At 38.4% G+C, this 25,027-nt stretch overlaps 1 protein-coding gene and 1 long non-coding RNA gene across 3 annotated transcripts; one reads left to right on the forward strand and one right to left on the reverse strand.

Annotated features, from left to right (window-relative positions):
- Positions 1 to 6,708: 6,708 nt before the first annotated feature.
- Positions 6,709 to 11,991, reverse strand: LOC145652602 (uncharacterized). The gene is made up of 3 exons (XR_014118881.1): positions 11,870 to 11,991; positions 8,768 to 8,867; positions 6,709 to 8,130 (listed from the first exon to the last, which is right to left on the reverse strand). It is a non-coding gene; the product is annotated as an uncharacterized LOC145652602 (long non-coding RNA).
- A 3,267-nt stretch (positions 11,992 to 15,258) lies between these two features.
- Positions 15,259 to 23,492, forward strand: ro60 (Ro60, Y RNA binding protein). 2 transcript variants are annotated; one of them, XM_027022348.3, is made up of 9 exons: positions 15,259 to 15,414; positions 17,404 to 18,002; positions 18,193 to 18,413; positions 18,914 to 19,060; positions 19,553 to 19,690; positions 20,230 to 20,346; positions 20,552 to 20,668; positions 21,361 to 21,507; positions 21,733 to 23,492. In XM_027022348.3, the coding sequence occupies exons 2-9, from the start codon at positions 17,414 to 17,416 to the stop codon at positions 21,883 to 21,885; spliced, it is 1,629 nt and encodes a 542-aa protein (XP_026878149.1). In that variant the 5' UTR covers positions 15,259 to 15,414; positions 17,404 to 17,413; the 3' UTR covers positions 21,886 to 23,492. The 2 variants fall into 2 exon arrangements, with proteins under 2 accessions (XP_026878149.1, XP_081559851.1); XM_081703725.1 differs by lacking the exon at positions 17,404 to 18,002 and having other exon boundaries at positions 15,307 to 15,414.
- The last annotated feature ends 1,535 nt before the right edge of the window (positions 23,493 to 25,027 follow it).

Genomic DNA, 25,027 nt, shown 5'->3' on the forward strand with positions numbered 1-25,027 from the left:
TCCCGAAGCATTGATGCCATTGTATCACAGTCCAATTAAAATTTCTTCCTTTGACAGATGCTCCTTTGAAAACACATGTGTAATCTACAGAAGCATATAAATGTTTTCAATTAAATATAGACATTGTTCAAAGTACAAGATCAGTGACATCCTGACAAAAACTTCAAGCTATTAGCATCTACTCCACATTGGAAAGAAAAATCCAATTATTCTTTTTCTCACATAATTACACCCTAAATTTAAACTGTTAACAAGTCATTATAGTGCAATTTAAGGCAGCCCTACCCTGGTAATCCTCAGTCTCCTGAGTAAGCAGGATGGGTTTGGTGTCTTTGAAAACTGAACTAGTTTTCCATCTCTTGGGTGTGAAAGCCTGATGTAAAGTTGTCAGTCTCACCTTGTCTCTGCATTTACAATTTTCTTAATTTAAATGAATGAATAAAAATTATAAAACTGGTCATGTACTTTGGAACACAAGGTTAACATTTGCTTAGAAGCAGTACATTCAGCTGAATACAAATAGTTTGGGACAATAGCCATTTTTAAAAAGTGCATGTTCATTACAAAGGAAATATGGCACTCACTGGTACTGGTATGGTAGCCTGTGGTGTGTGTTAAACAGTCTATTTATCCTGATTTAGAAATCACTGTTATAATTTTGTGCATTTTGAAAAACTGTATTCACACAGTGCTACAGAAAACTGGATTTCACATGTCAAAGCATTTTAGGAGAGTCCAGATACAGGTGTAAAATCACCCTCATTGTTGCATTCAAAAGATATTCTCCCTACTTGCTTCTACAATTGTTAAAATGATATGTTCAACTTTAAAGACAGAACTCTTTAAAAGAAAGAGTAAAAAAAAAAACTTGTGTATCTCACTCACTTCTTCACAGTGTTCAAACCTGATTGTTCAAACTGTAAAAAACCTAAGTATAAGATATATTTGCTGACTACCAAGTGAATGTGACTTTTAGACCTGGGAGACCAGGGCAAATGGGTCCATCTTAGAGCTGTGTTTTATTATCTTTGCTAATTAGAAGTGTAAACAAGAACCACCATCCCCAAGTTGATTTTGGAAGCGTCTGTATTGGTTTTTGAAAGCACTGTAAGTCTCAAATGAAGTGTTGGGTAAAGCTACATAACTAATTAACTATGATTACCAAGAGACAATATTTTTAATTACTGCTGTTTTTTAAGTCTCCTCCCTGGTCTCTGCTTCACTTTCTATTAAGTACTTCACAGCTGTATTTAAGGATTAAGACTAATTAGTGTAACTTATCTTGGGGAATAATTAGCTATAATTTGCATATGCATAAATTGTTTTAGCTAATTAATTAAAAAGCAGATATAGTTCATTTTGATATGTTTGTAAAGTCTACTTTCAAATGCTTTCTCATGGAATCAACATGCCCTTATCTCACAGTTTCTATAACTCATCCTGACCAGAACTCCTAGACTCCCACACCACTGACACACTTTACACCTCTCCAGATTATTAACATAACCCATTCTGTAGTCTATATTTAAAACCTGTTATCACCACTCTTTTGCAAAGTCTGTTTATATCACGTCAGTTTACATCTGCTCTATTTTGCTATTATTCTTGTTTATTGCCACTAGTGTTTACTCTTATCTTGTTTCTTTGGTGTGTGCTCTTTTGTCTGTGCCTCTGTTTTTGCTTGCTGTGATTTCCACACTACCTGCGTTTTTGACCTATGACTCTTTTTTGGACTATCCCTATGCTAATTTCCTGACGTTTGGTTCATGTATTAATAAACCACTCAGAAATTTACCAGCCTCCCATCTGCTTTGTTGTCATAGAGAAGTATCAGAGAACATTTGACCTGCTCATGGATTTGGGGGGGATGGGAGGGTATCTAGTAGCCTGGCTGAGGTGATCAAGCACAAACTCATAAATAGCACCATCAGCAACTGAATGCAACTATGACACTTAAAATATTGTAATTTTCACTATCAAACTCACCCTAGATGAATGGAAGCATTGGCTACAAGGCACCCAGCATCCCTTACTGTCCGTAAAAACATAGAATACATCAAGTAAAGAGACTCATTCTGTACGAGGCTGTCGGTCTCTGTTTTTTTAACTGGTTTCCGTTTCAGATTAATTAAAAGACTGAGTAATCAGTGTAACACAATTTTATGTTCAATGATGGCAAAGTCTGAAGGAAGAAAAGGAAAATAAGTTGTTGTCAGTGGGAGATCATCTAGTTGTATGCGTTATCAGCATGCATGGAAAGATATCAAACTGTATGTAAAACTGTCGGATTACACACAGAACAGTTGCAGGTCCTCCAGCAATAACTAGTGAATCCATTCGCAATCTGCTTTTTGGTGGCGGTTGTTTTTTGTTTGTAAATTAGGCACTATAATATGGGAACAGTGGATACATTTTATAGCATCATTACTCATCCTTCACCTACTAATTTTAAGCATTACTGAACTTCTGTTGGCTGGTTATATTGGGTGTTAGACCAATCTGAATTCAGAAATTACACTGACTCAAGTAAAACAAAAATTACAGTAATACTGCATGTTACATTTATTCTAGCATTGACTACTCTGCTACTTCCGTGTTCATGTTAACACTGTTGAGAACAGTCTGTCAAATTTGTTTCTTGTCTGAACACACAAATATATACACGTTAAATTTGCCCCTTTGCCCTTGTATACATCTCTCCCAGCAGCACCCCAGCCCTCCTGCTCAGGACTCCCCACAATGCCCCAGCTAGTCAGGTGGAGAGATCTCCACCTGAATTCTCTTACCTGGTAAACCACCAGAGTTCAACATATCCTGAGTACTAATCAGTTTAATCTGTTCAGCCTCAGTGTATATAAGGCTGTTCCATCTGCTTCTTCTTGGTGAGCTATTGCTGGTGACTAGTAAGCATACCTAGCAGGTTCTCTGGACACTTTGTTCTGTGGTCTCAATGCTGCCCATTTTTTGGGCCTTTTTGAATTTGCTGCTGTGTATCATTGTGTTTTCTGTCTACCAGGTTATGAAATCCACTTGTCCCTGTTTACCCTTTGGAAACACCCTTGTTGTTAGATCAGTCTGTATTGGTTTTGACGATTGCCTATCTACTGTTGGATCTGCCTTTCCTTCTTGGATCTTGGATCCTTTAATAAACCTTTATTGCCAGATTTTATATGCGAGTGTCTGAGAATTTCTGTCATGTTACAATACTGTTACAAAATGTAATGTTACAAAATAATAATGTTACAAAACAGGCCAGGTCAAACAACACTAAATATGCTATGCTATGATACTTTTTTAAAGTTGTAGAAAACCAATACACTCTAAAATTATTTTTGGTTTACTTTCCTAAATTCAGTTTGAATGACATTACTTACACTTGAGTAACTGTCAAGCGTACTATACAACTGAAGAATAATTGAATGCAACCAGGACATTACTGTAAATGATTGATACAATTTTGTATAGATATTTTTATGTCATGTTCAGACAGCTTGCCTTGCCTCAAGATGCTTCAATAAGTGTCATACCTGACAAAAAAAGACTATCATGAAGTCTGCACTAGCAGTACACAGCTAATGTGCTGGTTAACTTTGTACAAGTTCTCTAGTGGCAGTATATTCAAGTAAGACCATTTTCACAATCTTATGACTCAAAACATCTTTAAATCAAGATACAGTCAGATAGCGCTTAGTGGAGAGGAAGTGCAGATCTTTTACCCTCACTGATGATGATTTTCCCCAAAGCCAGTACCACTCCATTCAGTTCTGCATTTGTAGGTTGTATTTACTGCCTTTTGATGTCTTGGAGAGGGTTTCAAAATTAATAAAATTAACTGAAAAAAACCCAAAGCTACTTTCTTGCAGAGTGTAAAATAGTTGAATAATTGAACACTGAATGAATGACCAGTTAAAAAAACGTTAGCAACTGAAGTGATTAATGATTGCTATCCATATGAAATAGACCTTTTCCTTTGCTCTTCTACCTCCTCTGTCTTCTGCTGCCCTGGCTGTACATTCTGAATCTGTTAGTGGCCTTCCTTTCCTTGAGTAAATTTGCCTGTTACCTCAGTAAATTTACATGTTTAGCATTTTTTGGAATAGTGTGACAGGAAGATTAGGGTTGATCTGGGGAAGCAACTCAGATTTCCAGGGAAGATTACAGAGAACCACAGGGAGACTGGAAAAGGCCAGTGAAAAAGAAGCAAGCCAAGTACACAGACTTGGTGGATGAGTGCCACAGAGAGAGGTGGAGAATGCAGTGTGTGCCCATAAAGGTGGACTACAGGGGATTTGCAGCTCAGTACCTCTGTAAGGCCTACAGTCTCCTGGGAATCACAGGTAAGTAGAACACAGATCACAGTCAGCAGAAAGGCCAAACAGCTCTGGGTCAAAAGTTGCGATCTGTGGGCATATGTTACACAAGCTGGAAACTGATCACTCCCAGCTGAATCGCTTAGGAGAGACTCTCTGATGCTCAAAAGAACCGAAACACCAAGGTTACATGGTGCGTCCAAGTGTGCTAGATGTACTGGATGTATTTTTTAAACTGAAAGAGGTCAATCTGCAAGAGATGAAGGGAATTATTTCTCTACCAAGGGCACAAGACTAAATGGATTGAGTACTTTCTTTTTGTATAACCTGTTCAGAAACTTTTTACAAAAGATATCAGCTTGTCTTTGTGTTTTTCTCCGTTAGCTATATCTCCTCAATGTACCAAACTTTCTAGTTTACACTTCAAGGCTAGGGTACATAAAAAATGATATTAATTTTTCCTCCTTCCTTTGATTAATACATTCTTCAAATATGCTGCATATTTTAGAGAGCTGTGAATAATCTAAGTAATTTCTCCAATCAGAACATGTGCTCTACAACTGATTGGTAATTCTGTCTTGAAAAGGTGATTCATTGTAAATGGATGGCTATGTGCTTAGCAGTTGTTTTTTTTCCCAGCATGATGTGCTCTGAATCAATTCATTGTTCCTCAAGGAGTTTAGTCTGCACTTGCTTCTTCCAAGCTACTGAAGTCTGTGAGAATAATAAATGCAGACTATAGCTGCCAGTTTTCTCTGCCCACACAGGTTAGAACATAACTTTTATAAACATCGTTATTTCAGAATATGAAGGCTTACAGCACCTGTGATTCAGATGTTAAACTTTGACTCGCATTCAGGCATTCACATCAGTTGTGTTTTATTGGCCCATAATTACATACACACGCAGTCAGTCTTCATGCAAAGTATTAACACATATGTCCCACTTCCACATTTGTAATTCAAAGCATGGAATTATGGGCAAGACGTGTTAGCAATAACTGAATAAAGGGTATGCATTGATGTCACTTTGGAATACACCCTGTCAGTTGGACTAAGAGGCAAAACATTCTGTGATATTGATTATATGCTTAAATAATTTTTTTTAAAGTTGGACTTGACAGTGATCCATCCAAATTTTCAAAGAACCAAACAGGTTTCTTGACATTTATAGCTAGCTATGCACGTAATTTTGACACTAGGGAATACACTAGGTTAAGCAAAACCTGAAAGAATAGCCTACAAAAGCCTTGATGCTTGATTGTACTTCAAAGCAGGATTTGTTGGTGAAATTAAAGTGACAAGGACACTAATGGATGTTCTGGTTTTATGTAGACAGGTTTGTAAAAATATTTGTTTGTTATTCGTGTCTACAGGTGGGTTTGAGGTGAGCATCACCCAATAGGAGGAATCATCAGAATTGTCATTGCTCATCAAAAAACATTGTTTTTTTTATTGGCCATTTTGAAGATGTAGGTGGGCTTAGTCAGTACTCCTCCTTTACATTATTGCCAAATCTAGCTAGGTAAACTTTCTTCAATCATGGCTCAAATATGTAGTCTTGCATGATGCCTGCTTTTGCTTTGCCTGTAACAAATCTGGTGTTTCTTGTGTTTCCAGTTCTGAACAAGGATCATATTCACAAAATGTGGATACACTAATGGGAAGAGAGTGCTTGAAAGAGACAAAGGCTTTCTTAAACATGCCTAGAATTCCTTACATTAGAGCAATGTCTGCATAGCAGGAATACTAATGTTGTTCAGAGACTAAAGTATGTTCAGGTTAAAGTATCATGCAGCTATCAACCAAAATAGAACAAAAATAGGTTCTACCTAGTAAACATGCCCAGTGAACCAGTGGACCAGTAAACTGAACCAGTGACGTCCCATTCTGGGCAAACATATTGGGCCATTATGGGCAACCCACACTGAGCCACTGGTGAATTGCACATCAGTGTGTCATTGGCACCATGTCATTGGTCCACTGCAGGAGGCCCACATCAGGCCAATGGGAATTTACTCATTGGCCTAATGTGGGCTGTCCACAAAGGACCAATGAGGACTTCTTCACGGGTGCAGCACATATCCTACAGCACTGACCCTTTGTGGGCAGACTGTGTGAAGCCCTCAGAAAAACAGCAGGCCCACTGTGAACAGCCCACAGTGGCCCCAAAGTTTCAGGCCAGTGCAATATATTCAGAGCCATTAAAGCTGCCAAATTGGCTAACCTTTCCCAACATGTTTACTAACATCACATAAGTACATGTTATATGAAAAAAAGATTTTATCATAGCTATACAGATAACAGATAAATTATTGTTAATTACATAAATATAACATTTATAATTACAAGTATCAATTACAATTACAAATAATAAGATGTAAAAATATAGTGGCATATTTCATCAAGCTCGAATTTGTGGCTGTTCAGTTTAAAATGAATTTGTGTACAAATAAAAATACTTGTATTTATCTTACTATTCATTTGCACATTTCTGACATTTTCTCTATGACCAAGTTTAAAAATACAGTTGTGGGAATATTTTCTGCGAGTGAAAAACAAACATTCACATTCAAATTTATATTCTACACGTTCTCACATCAAAAATACAAGTGCAAATTTTAATTTACAAGTTCTCACATTTAAAATACAAGTACAGATTTTGCTTAACAAGTTCTCAGATTAGGTCCTTCAAGCTCTCAAGTTTTGCTACATTATTATCTCCATAGGAAACAGCCAATTAGAAGTTTGAGAGATAGTGGAGGCATTGAGATGTGCAGACTTACACTACTGCTGCACAATCTGTTTTTATGTTCAGACAGTTACACTGGTTTTGTTAAAGTGGCTGTTTGTTTTGAATTGCTGGTGAGTGGCATCTCCTTTATACTTGGGAACAACATCTCTGGTGGTGGTGTGTTCCCTATACCCGAAGTAGTGGAAAATCCTGTTGACTCCGATTGTGACTCAGAGAATTTTATTCATTTCCCTGCTTGTGTGTGGACCTGTGCTCAGGCATGCAAGTTAGTTGGTTTCCTTATCTGATACGATCATGTGTAATCCTTCTGATGATTCAGATGATTCTGAGTCTGGCAGACAACAAAGAATATGGCTTTTGTTTAATTCCAGCCTAGAATGTGATTGTGTAACTCAAGTAGGGATTCCCCTGTCATATCTTTCCCATGTACTGTCCTTAGCTCATAATCACCCCCTGTCTGGTCATCTAGGAATCAGAAATATCACGCAGCATATTTTAAAACATTTCTTCTGACCATTGATTAGGAGTGATGTAATACTGCTGTGCATGCAGTACCTGTGAGTTAGTCAGGAAACCTTTGATAACTTGATAATATCCTTTTGAGGTAATAAAAGTGTTTACAGGGAAAAGAGGCTTAACATTGCATTAGACATATTAATAACATAACACATAAGGGAGTATAGAGATTGTGTCCTTTCAGATTTGTGTAGATGCCTCGGGAGGCTTCTGCGAAAGATCCTGGGTAGGCTTCAGTGGACCTCAGGGTAAGATATATGACCTCTCAACCAGGCTCAAGACCATATTGAAAAACAATCTTGTTTAGGACAAGGTCAAGAGATATCTTCTCGTAGAATGTAGTGCTAACAGGCTTTAACTGGTGTGGGTATTGAATATCAGTTTGCATAGGTTGACTAATGTATGGTTTGGCAAATGCAACTACTAATATGTAAAAGAAGGTGGGGTGAATACACAAACACTTCTGACAAATGTATAAAAATGTGGGTTCTTTGTATGATTGTTAAGGCATTGTCCAGAGGGTGCCTCAATAATGCTTGTTAACGTTAACCTGCAATAAAGGACAAGACCAGAATTAGTAGATGAAAATAGCTGAAGTCTGCATCTTTATTTTCTAATTGAATGTTTAACTTTAAAAACTAGCTGTTTGCGAACTTAGGAACAACACTGTCATAAGATATCCAAAGCTATTCCCCTTTGTTCCCTGAAGTCAAAAGCTGTTATGAAAGCACTGATTAGATTCTGTACCACATTTGGCTTACCAAAATGTATTCAGTCATACCAAGACACAAATTTTACATCTAAACTATTCACCCAGGTTACCCATGTGCACAACATTCAATACCAAATTTCCAGTGCCTATCACCCAGAATTTCATGGTGGTTTGGAACACTTCCTTCAAACCTTAAAGAATATGCCAAAGATGTATTGTTTAGAGTCAGATAAAGATTGGGATGAGGGGGTCTCTTGGTGTGTGTCATTCGTGACACTGTGAATGAGTCTTTTGGTTTTGGTTTTAGTCTGAACACTTTGCACTTGAGACGCTCTGTGCACCTCTCAATAATTGTCTGTCGAACCTGTGTTCTTCTCAGACCACTATAAAGGTCAAATATGACAAAAAGGCAGTCTGTCGACAATTCAAAGTAAGTGAGAAAGTACTCGCTCTTCTCCCAGTTATTGGCTCTTACCTTAGTGCACATGTCTCTGGTCCCCACGTGATTGTGTCCAAATTATCTTCCACTACACCAAATCAATGATGGAAGTCTTAGTGTGGGTCAAATTGAGAGTCTTAATCATTATAACAGTCCAGGGTCATCGAGCCAATGCGAAGAGACCAGGAATATATGATAAACAAAAAAGAACCAAAACACACGATGAAAAAAAGGGGTAGCAGGCTATAACAAAGACACAAGCAATGAATGGAATAACACACAGAGGCTAGGAATCACAATGTCCAGCAAACACACAGGCAACAAGGCAGGGTTTAAATACATGTACTAATAAGAATTAACAAGACACATGAGCTACAAATGAGGGGAGAAAACGAAACACGGAAGCAAAACATACACAAAAGACAGGGTAACCATGACAATGCACATGCTAGGAGGGGCCAAACGTGACACTAGCTTGAGTTCCCCTGTAAATTCGCCTTCACATACTCTTGTATCACTTGTTGTAGCCCCTGCTGAATATACCTCCAAACAGGATTATTTGCATTTAGGTCAGAACTGTTTACCCTGTGCACATCTCCCTAATTCAGAAGTATTAAGATATCTCCATGAGAAGTTGTCTGATTTTCCCTTACCATTCCAAACCAATGTTAATTTCTAATGTTCACACTCACATAACTGTCCTTCAATATAACATTGATGTTGGTTCTCATTCACCCATTAAGCAATCCCTGTATTGTACCAATCTCCAGAACCATTCTTTACTAAATGAGTTAGAGAACCATCTTGCAATCCCTAGTGTCAGTACCTAGTGTTCCCCATGCTTTTTGTTTCTTCTGGCACATATCGCTTCTGCACAGACTACAGAAAGGTCAGTGAAGTTATTGTTCCTGATTCCTTCCCAATGAATAGAATGGAAGATTGAGTAGACAGGATTGGTTTGGCAAAATTTTGAGGAAGCTTGATTTATTTAAAAGATACTGGCAAGTCCACTATCTCCTCATGCGTCTGAGATTTCTGCATTTGCTACCCCGATTATTCCCTACAATATATAGTAATACCTTTCGGTCTTAGAAATGCCCTAATATTCCTCCTTTTGGAGTGAACTAGATAAACTTTTCATTATTTATATCATTTTATCAGTATTATTTGTCATTGTCAAAAGGAAACGCCTTTCATTTCATTTAACAGTGGCACGCGATATCGTAGCTTGCAGAACGTCCGCCCCGCCCTGAACTTTGCAAAGCGTTTCATGCAGTAAAGCACCATCACTCATACAGAACTGTAGACCAATTTAATAGGGATTTACAATGACTCCTCTGTTGCTAAATGTATTACCAATCATTTATGTTATCGAATTATAATTCATTTTCAACTCTAATATATAGTTTATGGTTTTCATTCCGCATGTTGTAGTATCATGCCCCTGGTATGATGTCCAATGAAAGAGGCCACCCTAAGGTAGATGCAAGTGGTAGTGGAGTCGGTGCTGTCCTTACAAGTAGGGAGAGAGCGAGAGCGAGAGACATTATGTTTGACTTGTGAGATTTGCATTCATATTGTGGCTTATATAGTCATGTATGAGGTTGTTTTCTCCGTGATTTTGACTGCTGTTGTAAACATTGTGTATGTTGTACATTGTACATTTATGTTCTGGTCGTAGGGAGTGACTGCTATTTATGTTGGGTGTGGGTTTGTTTATGCGTTAGGAAGTTCTTTGTATGTTTCTTTTGCGATTAGGATTAGTTAGTGGATGTTTTCTTTCTTAGCGTGGGTTTTATCATTTCGGCTTTAACCTACAGTTAAAAGAATTTACACTGTATTTATAATAAAGTGTTGAATATCGATATGTGAGGCATATGAATACTTGGTAAGATTCATGTATATAATGCAGAAAATAAACGTAGTCTGTCGTAAAGTCAAAATATCATAATCCGAGGAGCGTCTGTATAGTATAATACCCTTTTACACCGGTTTAACTATCTTCTGTTGTCTCCACTGGTTTATATTCCTCGCCATTATTCATTAGTTCGCCGTTTATATTCACGCACGCATTGTTGCGGCCTCCAAGCCTAGACGGAGGTTCGTAACAGATTGCTAGACTTGCGAAGAGAACGGAAACAGATGAGCGTCTGGTTGTGCCCCATAGGTAATGCAGTTTATATACGGTCATTATGACTCGCCCAGAAGCTGGGCCGGCAGAAAATAATACGTGGAGCTTGTGAGTCGTGACAGTACGCAAGAAAAAGTCAACGTGTCAAAAGATACCGAACATTGTCAGGATTTCCGGTAGCGTTTGTTATGGTTGTTAACTAACCCTATATTTGCAGTTCATTTGGATTGGTGCGGACTAAAGCAGAAAATGTTACAATATTGCATTTTAGTCCTGGTTCGCTTAGCATTCACACTACCATCGATCTAAAATAGGCTATGTAAACAAGTCTTATTGAACAGCTTTTATGACGTAGGGTATACGCTCAGTGAGTCTCCGTCCGTTTATTTGGTGCGTACCAGAGTTCAAACGACAAGATTATCATTTTGGTATTATTCCAAACCAAAACAAGGAACATTAAACGTCTCGAAGACGCAGATAGTTTTGATTAGTTTATAAATACTTTCAGGCGACAAAAACCATTCAATCATACATTTGATGGATGAAGTCATTCGGATTGACGAACTATCTGCATGTAGCCGTAGCCAGAGTAAATTTATACAAGACATTGTACACGCGCCCTTTGATATGCCTCGGCACACCGCGAGCAATACGCTCCTATGTTAATCAATATAACACTTTCTGCAGGGGTAGTGGTCGCGGAAAGTGAATATACGCTTGGGGTCTATTTTTGGTTCAAATCCCAGCTCTGCCATGCAGCCTTGCCTTGCCCCTCTCGGCTCCTGGCGCGCCGTACAATAGCTAACCCTGCGCACTGACCCCAGCCTCCAAAGACAGAGATTTTATATTACACACATACATACATATACACACAAACAACTGTATACATGCACTGGACTGTAGGTATATAGGCTATGACAAACATTCAATCTGGCCTACATCTTTAAACCTCGTTAAAGGTATAGAATAGAATTAACCTTTAATTTTTTTAGTATTCAGTATTTTACCTTTTTGAAGGAAAACTATGACAAAACTCATAGTTTAAAACAAAAATGCAGTCGCCACTACCGCGTTATTAACAGATGTTTTATTATCGCTCGCAGGAGAGGGCTACCGTAAAGCTCATCACTGTTCTCATTGTCACTGCGGGAATGTTTTCACGGTGTCCCTATAGGCTACATAATATGGAAAGCCAAAGTGCTCAAAATTCACCTCAAATGAAACGCGTTTTATTTGTAAAATGGTAGGGAAAAGTGTCATTTGGGGCATTTTTACACCGTTATTTTTCAATGCGCCATAAAATATGCCGCAAAAACCACCAGAAGTGCCATATATCAGTTTAAAACATCGTAAAAATGCTGCTTTATATGCTCCAAAACATTTTCTAACACCACTTTCCATCTCTCCAATGGCATTAAAAGCTTTATAGTAAGATAACCTACCTACCAGTTTTTGACAGCCAATACAGTTGAGCTTTCTTCAACCAATCGTTCGTGAACAAAGTCAGACCAGTTCACTATACATCTTATTAGCTAAAAACTAGTGTTCAATTTTGTTTATTTTTGGGATTCATATATGTGTTAATTCACTTGATTTATTTATTAATTCATACACTTAGCAAGCTACCTAGGAGTTTAGTAGACCTAGCAGTAGTGACCATTGTTAGGTACTTTGCACATCTTACTTTAAATAGGCAATTTAAATGGGCAACATTTTTAATTGAGCAAGCAACATTTCCTACAGCTGGAAGATGGTGAGGAGGAACTTCATTTTGCATTGTAGACAATCCGTGATCCAATGTAATTCAATCAAAATTAACAAGGTAAGGCCCATTTTAAACGAGTTAATCGTTGAGTCCATTAAACTGTTAAAACACTAACCAGAGACAACTCACTGATAATTGGCTGTAAAGCTCGCCCAAAGGTAGCTATAGTTAGCCAGTCATTAATTGTTTCTAGCGCTAGACTGAAAGCAAGTTTGTCATCTTGAAGGAAAAAAAAAATGCATGCTTGTGTCAAACTACATGGCTAGCTAGCTATGAAATGTGTGGGTTGGTAGTGTTGTTGCAACTGCTCACTTAAAACTTTTATGGTTAAAACTGAACGAAAGGGGAAGGTTGGTAGGTGGAGCTCATCATCTTAACTATAAATCTGTACTTTTTAACACCATTGGAGGAAGGTGAAAGTGGTGTAAAAACTACGCTGTTGTTTTTTTTTAAATGATGTTTTGTACTGACAAATTCCATAAAAACTGCATTTCTGATGGTTATTGTGATATATTTTATTGCGTAGTTAAAAATAACGGTACATTTTACCATTTTTCAATTAAAACAAGTTTCATTTAAAGTGAATTGACACTTTGGATTTCCAGAACACACTGACTAGCGCGGTGAGTCTTGTCCCGTGTGAAATACAAAGTACTGCAGAGTAGCCACCACTTGCCTATTAAAATTTGTGCTTGCTTCCCCCTTCTGGTCCAAACTATTTATTTCAATTCACTCATACTAATTTGGCAGAGTTTAGGAATTCCAACAATCCCCCAACACACACACACACACATTTAGCAATGTATGTGACAGATAAAACAGAAAGCTTCAACAGTCTAAGTATACATAAATCAGTAGTTTTTATAGGCCTATATATACACATTCTAAAATGGTTTGGGAAAATATATACGCATGTATACTGCCTGGCCTAAAAAAGGTCACACTTGCATATTTCATTGGACCACCTTTAGCTTTGATTATGGAACGCATTCGTGGTGGCATCGTTTCCACAAGCTTCTGCAGTGTTACAACATTTATTTCTGTCTAGAGTTGCATTAATCCCCCCCAAGATCTTGTATTGATGACAGGAGAGTTGGACCACTGCGCAAAGTCTTCTGCAGCACATCCCAAAGATTTTCAATAGGGTTCAGGTCTGGACTCTGTGGTGGCCAATTCATGTGTGAAAATGATGTCTCATGCTCCCTGAACCACTCTTTCACAATTTGAGCCTGATGAATCCTGGCATTGTCATCTTGGAATATGCCCGTGCCATCAGGGAAGAAAAAAATCCATTGATGGAATAACCTGGTCGTTCAGTATATTCAGGTAGTCAGCTGACCTCATTCTTTGGGTACATAACATTGCTGAACCTAGACCTGACCAACTGCACCAACCACAGATCATGGCACTGCCCCCACAGGCTTGTACGGTAGGCACTAGGCATGATAGGTGCATCACTTCAGCTGCCTCTCTTCTCACCCTGATGCACCCATCACTCAGGAACAAGGTAAATCTGGACTCATCAGACCACATGACCTTCTTCCATTGCTCCAGAGTCCAATCTTTATGCTCCCTAGCAAATTGAAGCCATTTTTGCTGGTTAGCCTCACTGACAAGTGGTTTTCTTAAGGCTACACAGCTGTTTAGTCACAATCCCTTGAGTTTCCTTCGCATTGTGCATGTGGAAATGCTTTTACTTTCACTATTAAACATATCCCTTAGTTCTACTGTTGTTTTTCTTCAATTTGATTTCACCACACATTTAAGTGATCACCGATCACAATCATTCAAGATTCTTTTCCACATTCCTTCCTCAAAGATAACGTTTCCTCACTGTCCTTCCACTTTTTAATAATGCATTGGACAGTGCTTAACCTGATTTTAGTAGTTTCAGCAGTCTCCTTACATGTTTTCTCTGCTTGGTGCATGCCAATAATTTGGTCCTTCTGAAACAGATTAGCATCTTTTTCACAACCACAAGATGTCTTTCAACATGGTTGTTTTATAAACGAGAAGCTACTTACTGCATCAGTTAAGGTTAAATAACTTGTTGCCAGCAGAAACATAATCACTCATGCAGTAATTATCCAATGGGAGGCTCTTACCTGTTTGCTTAGTTAAATCCAGGTGGTGACCTTTTTTTTTGGCCAGGCAGTGTATATGCCTATAACATATATTTTTTATATTTGGAACAACTGTCTCATTCTACTAGAATTCTCTATAGCCGACATATGTTTATTCTACGCTCAAATTCCCTTTACATGCCATGTCTGTCAAAACCAAACATATGAGAAAGAAAACTATTTGGAGGATTCCCAGCCAGGTCGGAACCATTATAAGAATTTCAAGCATCTTAGCAAAAAAAAGGGGCGTGTATTCGGGGCGTCTATTTTGTGACATTTTGTGTGTTTTACAGAAATAAGTGCGAACATAGATGCACAAAGGGAAGATGAATGAATAAATCACATTATTTTGTATTTGAAAATGAAACATTGTGCTGAGACACGAAAGTCACAAATTTTCATTCGCTGTTGGACTTCTTTTGCTCGCGTAAAATTAAACTAATTCCTGTTTATTTTCTTCTGGATGTGAACACTGATTTCTTTGGAATTCCGAGATTCAATAACCTACAATGTGAGGTCAACTGCACGGCAAGCCTCTCCCAGAAGCCATTTCGGCTGGCCCTTGTTTATCGGATTTTCAGGGAGTATCCTGCATAGGATGCAAGGCAGGAACATTTGGAATTTAAAAGACAAACCAAAAGCAGAGATTTGTCTTACGACTTCGGTGAGTACGCAGTGAGTTTGGACTGCTTGTAAACTGTTTTGACTAAAAATCAGGAAGTATTTATTGAAACACAGAAAGTATTTCTAGCTATATGTCTAATTTATATCCTACCTCACTCACAGCATCCTGCGCTGATTCCGAAGTGCTTAATCCAGCCAGCCGTTCCGCTAGGCTTTGGTAACGCTGGCTACCCGGCTAGCCAATTTATCTTAAACTACATAGATAGTTAGCGCCTTCGTCAGTTGTTACGCTTAGTACGATATTTTATTATGGTGTTTGGTATTATTTTGTTCTGTGGCTGTTATGCTCAGTGTCAGTACTTATTTATCTTTGCAGTTGTCAAGTTTTGCTGAAACCAAGCTAGATATCTAGCTAGCTAACTCTGGAAGCTAACGTTCCAACGGAAGGGATTCGCGTCAGGCCGATACAGTTATGTAGCTAGCTAACGCTACATATCGTGCTGATTTAGCTATCGCTAGCTGTCTTAACTAACAAAAGATGACAACCGTTTACATACTAAACCGTTTATATACCCATTTACATGTGACTCTGACTATATGAGCAGATATGTAGCAATGTAAACTTTTATTATAACTGAATACAAGTCTGGGTCTGACTTGGTTAAGTAACTACCCAGCTAAATGGTACGCTATCATGGCTTTGACTTTATTCCCATTGTCGTTCCTCGACTTTGGGAGCACCCGGAGCAGATACCAGAAACAACTGGACAAACTTTAAAGTATACAGTAGCGCTTACGTCAGTTATTTGCTAAATACGGTAGCCTTACCGCCCACACGTATTTTTTATTTGGCTACCTTTTTCGAATAAAGAACATTTATTCACCCACATAGCTGCATGTATCCACATCTTTTCAGGGCTGATATACATGGCTCTAATGAAGTAGGGAATAACACACTTGCGGTGCACGTCCAATAGTAAAGAACGTGGGCTTGATCATAGAAGGATGGGGTGCCTTGTTGTCGGCCAGAGGGGGATGGGCCCTGCTTTTGAGTCTTGGTTCCTCTCAAGGTTTCTTCCTCATGCTCTAGATGTCTTTATTTATTTATTTATTTATTTTTTTATTTTTTTTTTGCCAGTTTCGCCCCTGGTTTGTTCACTGGGAGCTTGGACTCGGACATTTGTAAAGATGCTTTGTGACGACATATGCTGTAAAAAGCGCTATGTAAATAAATTTGACTTTGATATAACGTACCCCTTGGTTATGTTTTCTAGTATTTCTTTCGACAAATTGGCGCAAGACAAACGTTACTATATAAAAAAGTTGCAATATAAAATACAAGTCAAAGTGCTTAAAGAATTAAGTCAGAGGTCATCCTGGTATCTATAACCTAAGAGGTTATTGCAGAACGAGTTGAAAAATGGTTAAAGTTAAATAAAATGAACAATGCAAAATTGAGTACACAGATAAATAGGACATAAGTTATCTAGCTTTTATTTTATTATATTTTAACAATTAAAACTTGAATGTGCGCTGTACTGAAGAGCTAGACAAATGCACAAGAAAACAATAGCCTTTTTAAGCTGGTCTTAAAAGTGGCTACATTTGGAGAATATCTAACATCAGGAAGGTTGTTCCAGCTTTTGACATCTTAACTAAATGTTGCGTCACTTTTATTTATTTGTCTGGGCACTCACCAATTCATAGCAATGATCTAATCACCAGTGAAAAGTGATGATCTTGGAGGCCTGTTGAGCTTGTACTCTTCAAATAAATCAAATATGTATTTCAGTGATTTTATATGCAATTGGTCATATTTTAAAATAACAAGGGGAACAAGTCCATAAACCACCTAGAGCAAGCAGGGTTTTTGCTATTTATCCTGCTGTAATGCTTTCAAAATATATGGAGGGTTCAGGTTTTATAGTCAGCTGTTGATTGTATCAGGTGTTTTAAATAGTTAATGCACCAAAATGTCGGTGCTATGATCTAATCGGGATAAGCCAAGTGCTTTATTTATTTTCCAAAGGGATTTTGCTATGGAGGCATCATCTCCACAGGATCAGCTGTCAGATGCTCGAGAGCTGGACCTGGAGAATTCTGGGAATGTGGGTCCCACGTGGGCCGTGACAGAGGCCGTCCGCCTTCGCCGCTTCCTGTGCTACGGCTCGGAGGGCGCCACCTACAGCACCAAAGAGCAGCCGTTCTCACTTGAGAATGCCCTCACCCTCGTTCAGCTGGTGGAGGGTGGGCGGGGCTGCGAGGTGGCAGAGGAGGTCCGGCGTCTGTGGCCACTGGGCGGTGCCACATGCCCCAACGCCAGCCTCTTCGCTCTGGCTGTGTGCTCACAGCACACTGATGCCAGGGCCAAGCGGGTGGCGCTGCAGGTACTGGGTGAGCTATGCAGGGTGCCCGCGCAGCTCTTTGCCTTTGTGCAGTATAGGAAGGAGCTGAAGGGGGCAGAGCATGGGGGCATGTGGGGCCGGGCCTTGCGTAAGGCCGTAGCTAACTGGTACAACGGGCAGGATGCCCTCAGCCTCGCCAACACAGTCACCAAATGCAAACACAAGGCAGGCTGGTCCCACCAGGACCTCTTCAGGCTATCGCACATCAAGCCAGCCAACGATGGTGAGGAGCAATCCAGAAATATGAAGAATATGGAAAATATATGATCTGCTATTGTAGTTGTCCTTTTTTGTTTTTGTTTGTTTTTTGTTGTTGTTCTTGTCTCCTTTCTTCTGTAAATTTATAAAACTTGCTCTCTAATTACTTATTATTTTTTATATCAGTTTTTCTGATAGTTGTTTGTGTCTTACAGCTGTTGCTCTTATTAGCAAATATGTCACGAAAGGCTGGAAGGCAGTCCAGGAAACATATGCTGACCGGGAGATCTCAGAAGAGCTGGTGAAAGTGTTTGCCTATCTGGAGGCTGTGGAGAAGGCCAAGCATTTGACTGACGAGCTGGAGGTGGTGCATCTGATCGAGGAGCATAAGTTGGACAGAGAGCAGATCCTCACCCATCATTTAAAGTCCAAAGAGGTGTGAACCACTTGTACACAGCCCTGTGCACTTGCACTCAACTCCTTGTCTGTGATTTCTGACTGATACTGGGTTCAATTTGTAGCTTTGAAGGCAAGCTGTGAAATAAAGGTTATTGTAAAAGCAGTCAATTGTATAGATAATAATCTAAGAAATCTATATAGAAAAGCATTCGGAATCAATTATGACAAGGAGACACTTTGCAGTGAGCAGATGTTTGAGGCTGCCAGGGTTCTAAGTTTTGCAGGCTTTTTTTAAATATATATTTATTTATTTTTATTCTTTTTACCCCCTGGACTTGCATGTAGACATGCTAGTTAGAAGTAAACACATGCAGCTTTTTGTTCTGCAGTTGTTCTTGATGTTATTATTCTCCATGGTACTCTTAAGCAGCAGCTAACCTTTCCTTTGTGTTGGCATGTCAGTGAACTAGGATCCAAAAGCTTGTTTCTGAGGAACATTTGTTCATTTCAGATATACCCATGGCTTTCTGTTTTAAGGTATGGAAAGCTTTGCTAAAGGATATGCCAGTGTCTTCTCTGATGAGGCACTTGGGGAAAATGACAGCAGACAGGGTGCTGGTACCTGGACGTCCAGACGTTGCAGCTGTTTGCGAGAGGATTCAGGATGAGCAAGCTCTAATGAAGGTATGGTGAGTTTCAAGGCTCTAGTTTGTTACATACACAAAAAAAAACTACACAGTCAAATGCTTGATAGTAAGCCCCCAGGATTTGACATCAAAATAACAACATAAACATAAGAAGTGGCATGTATTATTTACAGTACCTACACAACACGTAGTTTGAAACTATAGAAACACAGTTAGACATTGCTGTTATCCCCATGTGTATTCTATCACAGTACATCCTATTCACAATATTTACAGTACACAGGTGTGTGTGGGTTATGTGTGATGGTTGGAACTGTGATTAAAACGCATTCAATTAATTTTATCGGCTGTTTAAGATATTACCTATGAGAGCCTGTGTAAATAAATATGGTATTGTTTTGACTTTTTTCTAGTGCAGTCTGTATGCCCGTTAGCAACACACACATCTGTTAAATAGATTAAGGTGTGGTAATAGACATAGTATTTGAAGTGTTTATAATCAACTGCTATCTGACTGAATTCCATCCAGACAAAAACCCACCCCTTCAGCATCTTGGTTGCATCCGAGAACTACAAGCGGGGTCATGGGAAGCGAGGCAAGCTAAAATGGGACCCAAACCATGATATTGTTGAAGCGCTGGACTGCGCTTTCAGCAAATGTCTCTCGGTGAGTGCCACTGCGTATACACTCTCATAAGCAGACAGAACACAACCAATTGGGTGATGCATTGATGTATCATTTTAAGGGTACATTTTGGTAATAAGTATGTCAACATCTATAAGAAAATATTTCAAAGGTTGTACAGTCAATAGACTTATAATGAATGCATTGCATATGACAACCTGATAATTCTAGGCATAATAAGAATTAATTTCCAGCTCCTTAAATATTATAAACACGACCATGCAAGCCAACTTAATCTGTCCCATTGAAAACAGTTAGTTTCTATTTTCACCAACAGGTAAATTGCTATCGATTTCTCTATTATATAGTTCCCTACTGTACATCCTCACTGTTATTCACCTAATTGTCTCAGTGTATCAGAGGTGTATAAGATCAAAAAGTCTTGCCTTGATTTTACATGATCTAGTTAATATAAATCATGAAATCTACCTGCTCTTTTAAGATAACCTAGGAAAGACATTTGCTTGCTGACCCAGAATTTACTGCAGTGCTGTCTTGTCTCATGTGCCCATGTCTTCCAGAACGTGGAGGGCACAGGGAGGCGTTTTTTGGTGGGAGTGGATGTAAGTGCACGTCTTGGCAGCCTGGCTCTCGGGAGCTCTGTCAGCACAGTGGCTGTGGCTGCGGCCATGAGCATGGTGAGACTGCGCCAACACCACCACCACCCATCACACCCTCTACCAATCCCCACCACCACCCCATCATACCCTCAACCCACCAACACCCCCATCCCACCATCTATTCATCACCACCACCAGCACCCATCCCACCACCTCCTTCCAGCTCCATACAGCATCCTACAAAAAACAAATCTCTCTTTCTGTCAATGTGCGGTGATTACAGGTAATCTTGCACAGTGAAGTAGAGGCTGAAGTTCTGGTCTTTTCTGAAGGGGCCATGGTTCCTTGTGCCATCTCTGGCGACACATCCATCACCCAAGTAATGGCCCAACTAGTTCAGGTAACGCTTCTCCCATAGAGAATATGAAAAGACAGGATGGTTATCAAAATGGGCATTGGTACTGAAACTGATTATATTTTTATAAAAAAAAAAAAAAATATATATATATATATATATATATATATATATATATATATATATATATATATATATATATATATATATATATATATATATATATATAAAAAATTATAAAAACACCCACTTGTGTTAAAGCTGTCCTGAGAATGAGGACAGTCCACCACCCAAATATCGGGTTGATGCTTCTCATACTTGTGATCAGAAACAGACAAGTGATTAACACAGTAGAGTGTGGCTGCTAAGTTGTGCCTGAGAACAGATGCATTATACTCTGTAATTGCACATTTTAAGATGGGTATACCAAGTATATCTAGTGACTGTAGGTGCAAGGTAGACTGTGCATGGAAAATGTACATAATCTGTTATTAAAGTGAGTGTATTTGGAAATCAAATCTCTAAAGCAGTGTCCTGTTAAAAATGAGAGGCACAACCATTTTTCCAGTTTTAGGATTCATAGAAAATTAGGTCTGTATGGAGTCGCTCACAAGAACAAGATAAATGCAGCAATGTTCCTATAATCCTGCATGAGAATTGCAACTGACGAGTCTGTGTTCAGTGACCATGTTGGTGTTTCCTTTATATACCATCAGCCCCTCTGCTCTTTCCGTCAGGCTCACAATTGCATCACCGACTGCTCTCTGCCCATACTTTGGGCCACGGACAACCACAAAATGGTGGATGTGTTTATCATTTTCACCAGCAATGAAACCTGGTTTGGAAGGGAAAATCCTGCAGAAACACTGAGAATGTATAGACAAGTAGGTAACTGCCTAGTTCCTAAAATGCATGGTATGTTGCTGATGTAAGCAAACCAAATTAAATGTCTGGTATTACTGATATTGGTGTGAAGCATCTTGCCTTGTTGCATACATTTTGCAATTTGTCTATTTATAATTTCTTTGGAAGAAGGATATTATCAGCGTTTGTAGCACTTTTGTGAAGAAAATCATCAAAAGTGTTTGTACATATGTTTCCCACATCAGAAAACTGGCGTGTTTTCCAAGTTGATTGTGTGTGGAATGACGACCAATGGCCTTTCTGTTGCTGATCCGGATGACCGGGGCATGTTGGACATCTGTGGGTTTGACTCGCGGGCTGTTGACGTCATTCGTAACTTTGTCCTGGATATCATTTGAAAGTGGCTCTCAGTGGGGCATGCAGTTCTAAATGGACTAAAGGCTCCACAGCATGGACATGCCCTGGTGAACCTGCATGCCTGATAGAGGAAAAGGGTGAAATAAAAACAAAAGAAACACAAATGAATATTTCAGCATTTTCCCTTCTTTTGCTTTCTGATTAGTCCAAATGACTAAGAAGCAGCAAATTATGTAAAAGTCCAGCGGGCTGGATTCAAATTTTAGTGACACATTCGATTTTAGGAGTTTTATGGTGTAACACTGAGTTGGACTTATATGTGCTGCTGCTACTGGCCAAAAAAGGCTTATTTGATTATATGAATTATTGGTTTTTTTGTCAGGTTTGGAAAGGCCAGAAGCTCAATATAATAAATGCTTTTTAAGGCACATCTTGAATTGTTCAACTAGTAAGATGTTTAACGATATGCTGTACATTTTAGAGGCCTTCCTTCAGATCGCATTTGATCTCTTCATGCTCTCTGTGACCTATCCATTTAATCAGAATGCTGTTCATTGTAATGTGTTTAAAATCAAAAGCATATTTTTTTTAACCTTTCCCAAACCCCCCCCCCCCCCCCCTTATTTTTGTGACCAGTATACCTTGAATGTCTTTGTTTGTTTCCCATATCCCACATCAATGAAGTCTGATTTCCTAAAAGACCCATGTGGATAACTTTGTATAATGTTTTATGCTAAAATACCTCAGTTGTTATACTGTATGGCCGGATAACTAGACAGATTTTTTTAATGTTACTGAATTTTAAATTCAAATGATGCTGCAATCTATGGTTTATTTAAGAAACAGCAGATCATCTTTGAGTTTGCATTCTTGGTGCACTTTTGACCTATTTATGGAAGACAGAGCAGTATACAGTGTACTGTAAGTGTATTGTAAGATATTGCAAGGAAGAATTTTAATGACAAAGATAACATGAGATGAACTTATTTGTAGCTGGATCTTATTGGGCTCATTTATATTGCTATTAGTTACCATATTGCGTTTTTTATTTTTACTGCTATATTTGCTCTTGTAGAAATAATTTGAATCCATTGTTTGCTAAGAATGAGTGAGAGCTAACATGTACCAATAAGCTTGTGGCCAATTATCATTATGCAAATTACTTTATGCTAATTGAAGCTTACCATCTTTCGTTGTTTGGTACAGTAGAATTGTTTTGGCTTGCTATGTAAGGTCAAATCAAGATATTGGTTTTAAGAGAAAGCTAATGTTAGTAAGAAAGCATAAAGGAGATTAAAATGTTAACGGGAATATAGAATTGATAGATTGGAGCACTAATGTCTAACACTCCTGTAGAAAAATTGCATGTTGATTTTAAGAGAAGAAAATGAATGTACTTTTGGTTGTCTGTAATACTAGAGACTTAAGAAAGACTGGTTTATACTTCCTTGAATATTGCTTTGTCAAATACTGAAAGTGCTATGTTCCAAGTGGGAGTAAAACATAAATTAGGTTCTTCCACATAAGAGGCCATGTCAAGTCAAACTGCCATAACAGCTTCTACATGGTCAGTCTCTGAAACTGACTGGGACAATGAAAAGAAATACCTGTGAGTTTACCACTTGGTTAATAAAAATTCATTTTCTTAGTCTTGTTACCTTTGCAACATTGTTTCCTGTGATATTTATATTGGTGCATGGGGACCTTGGTGTTCTTATCAAGCCAGACATTGGTGCAGTCAAATGCATAGAAATTCAAAATTAATATTGCCCCGTTTAGGAAAAAAGGCATTATGAAAGCATGCCAATAAAATAATAGATGCCTGTGGGCCCCTGTTTTCTTACAGAAGGATAGTAATTGTGGTCTTGGCTATTATTCTGTATCCCTCAATTAATAGTAGGATTATAAAGTATATTATTTGTTAATTGTTATCATAATGGACTTATACTTGACTTGCTCACTAAGGGCTTGGACTCAGACATTCGTAAAGCTGCTTTGTGACATCTGTTGTAAAAAGCGCTATATAAATAAATTTGACTTCACTTATACTGATGACGCATAAGTACTGCACATGTAAAAGAATGCTAATAGAATTTTTGTGTTATCAGAATTGTGACTAATCTCAGATGTTCAAAGTAGGAGTTTTAATTAAATAATTTGAATTAATTAATGCGGTTCTCAAAATAATTATTTTATTTAACAATGGCACATTATGGGCTAGTTCATAGGACCCAAATTAACAGCAGATGTAGACTAAAAAGAGCTTCCAATGTTGATTCTCCATTGGCTCTGCAATTTAAACCATGATTAGGCTAAACCATTGCCCGTGAAAGCAACCCTAATAGTTTATCTTTGTCTTTATATTGTAAGAGTAATCACTACATTATTTAGTATTAAAATACACATATTTTGCATGTAGCTTGTGCATTTCAGTTTTAGCACAATACAGTAGTCTTTAATTGTTTTGTCTGGTTTTGTTTTTTGCATGATATATAAATCTGCAAATAAATCTGGAAACTGATTGCATTAGAGATACATGAGTGATGCCTTTATTATTTACAGATTAATCTTTAATTTTTATTTTTTTTAACACACCACATTATCAAACAAGGGTGCAAAGGTCTATGAGAGCTGTTTCAGATTATATGTAGTGAAGTAAAAAAGCAGCAGAATAATATTCACGGTTATATGGTATCACTCAAGTTTTGCACTCAAAACGTGCGGGAGGCGTGGAACGCACGGAACGCACGAGCACCATGTGCACGCAAGTGTAATCGTATTGGCGCATCAACCGGGACAGACCGTGTGGTCTCGTGAAAGCTTATTTGACAGAATCCTCATTAAGACGTTTGGAAGCTCAGACGCGAGCACTCTTTCCTAGTGGCCAGTTAAAAAAAAAAAAACAGACATGACATCTTTAATAAAGTTGTTTTAAGATGGTATACTATGTTGAACTTTCCGAAGACATGAGACGTTGAAGAAGATGAAAGATAGTATTTCACAAGTCTAAATCTATGGTTAGACAGTAGGTTAGTAAAGTGCTCGAAGTTCTGAATGGGCTAGAATACAAAACCCCTTTAGTACAACTTAGTAAGGATAATGTTAGTCCTTAACGAATTCTTTGGCCTTCCGATGCTCAATATTTGCCTGAAAATGTATTTCTTGTATGACATACATACTAAA

This window comes from Electrophorus electricus, chromosome 20 (assembly GCF_041902795.1).
Source record: "Electrophorus electricus isolate QZ-2024a chromosome 20, ASM4190279v1, whole genome shotgun sequence".
NCBI lineage: Eukaryota > Metazoa > Chordata > Actinopteri > Gymnotiformes > Gymnotidae > Electrophorus > Electrophorus electricus.

Bases quoted from the DNA above. Each gene is read 5' to 3' on its own strand.
- ro60 (XM_027022348.3), top strand. From the start codon at position 17,414: ATGGAGGCATCATCTCCACAGGATCAGCTGTCAGATGCTCGAGAGCTG. The intron at 18,003-18,192 runs GTGAGGAGCAAT...TGTGTCTTACAG, and splicing joins CATCAAGCCAGCCAACGATG to CTGTTGCTCTTATTAGCAAA. The intron at 18,414-18,913 runs GTGTGAACCACT...TTCTGTTTTAAG, and splicing joins ATCATTTAAAGTCCAAAGAG to GTATGGAAAGCTTTGCTAAA.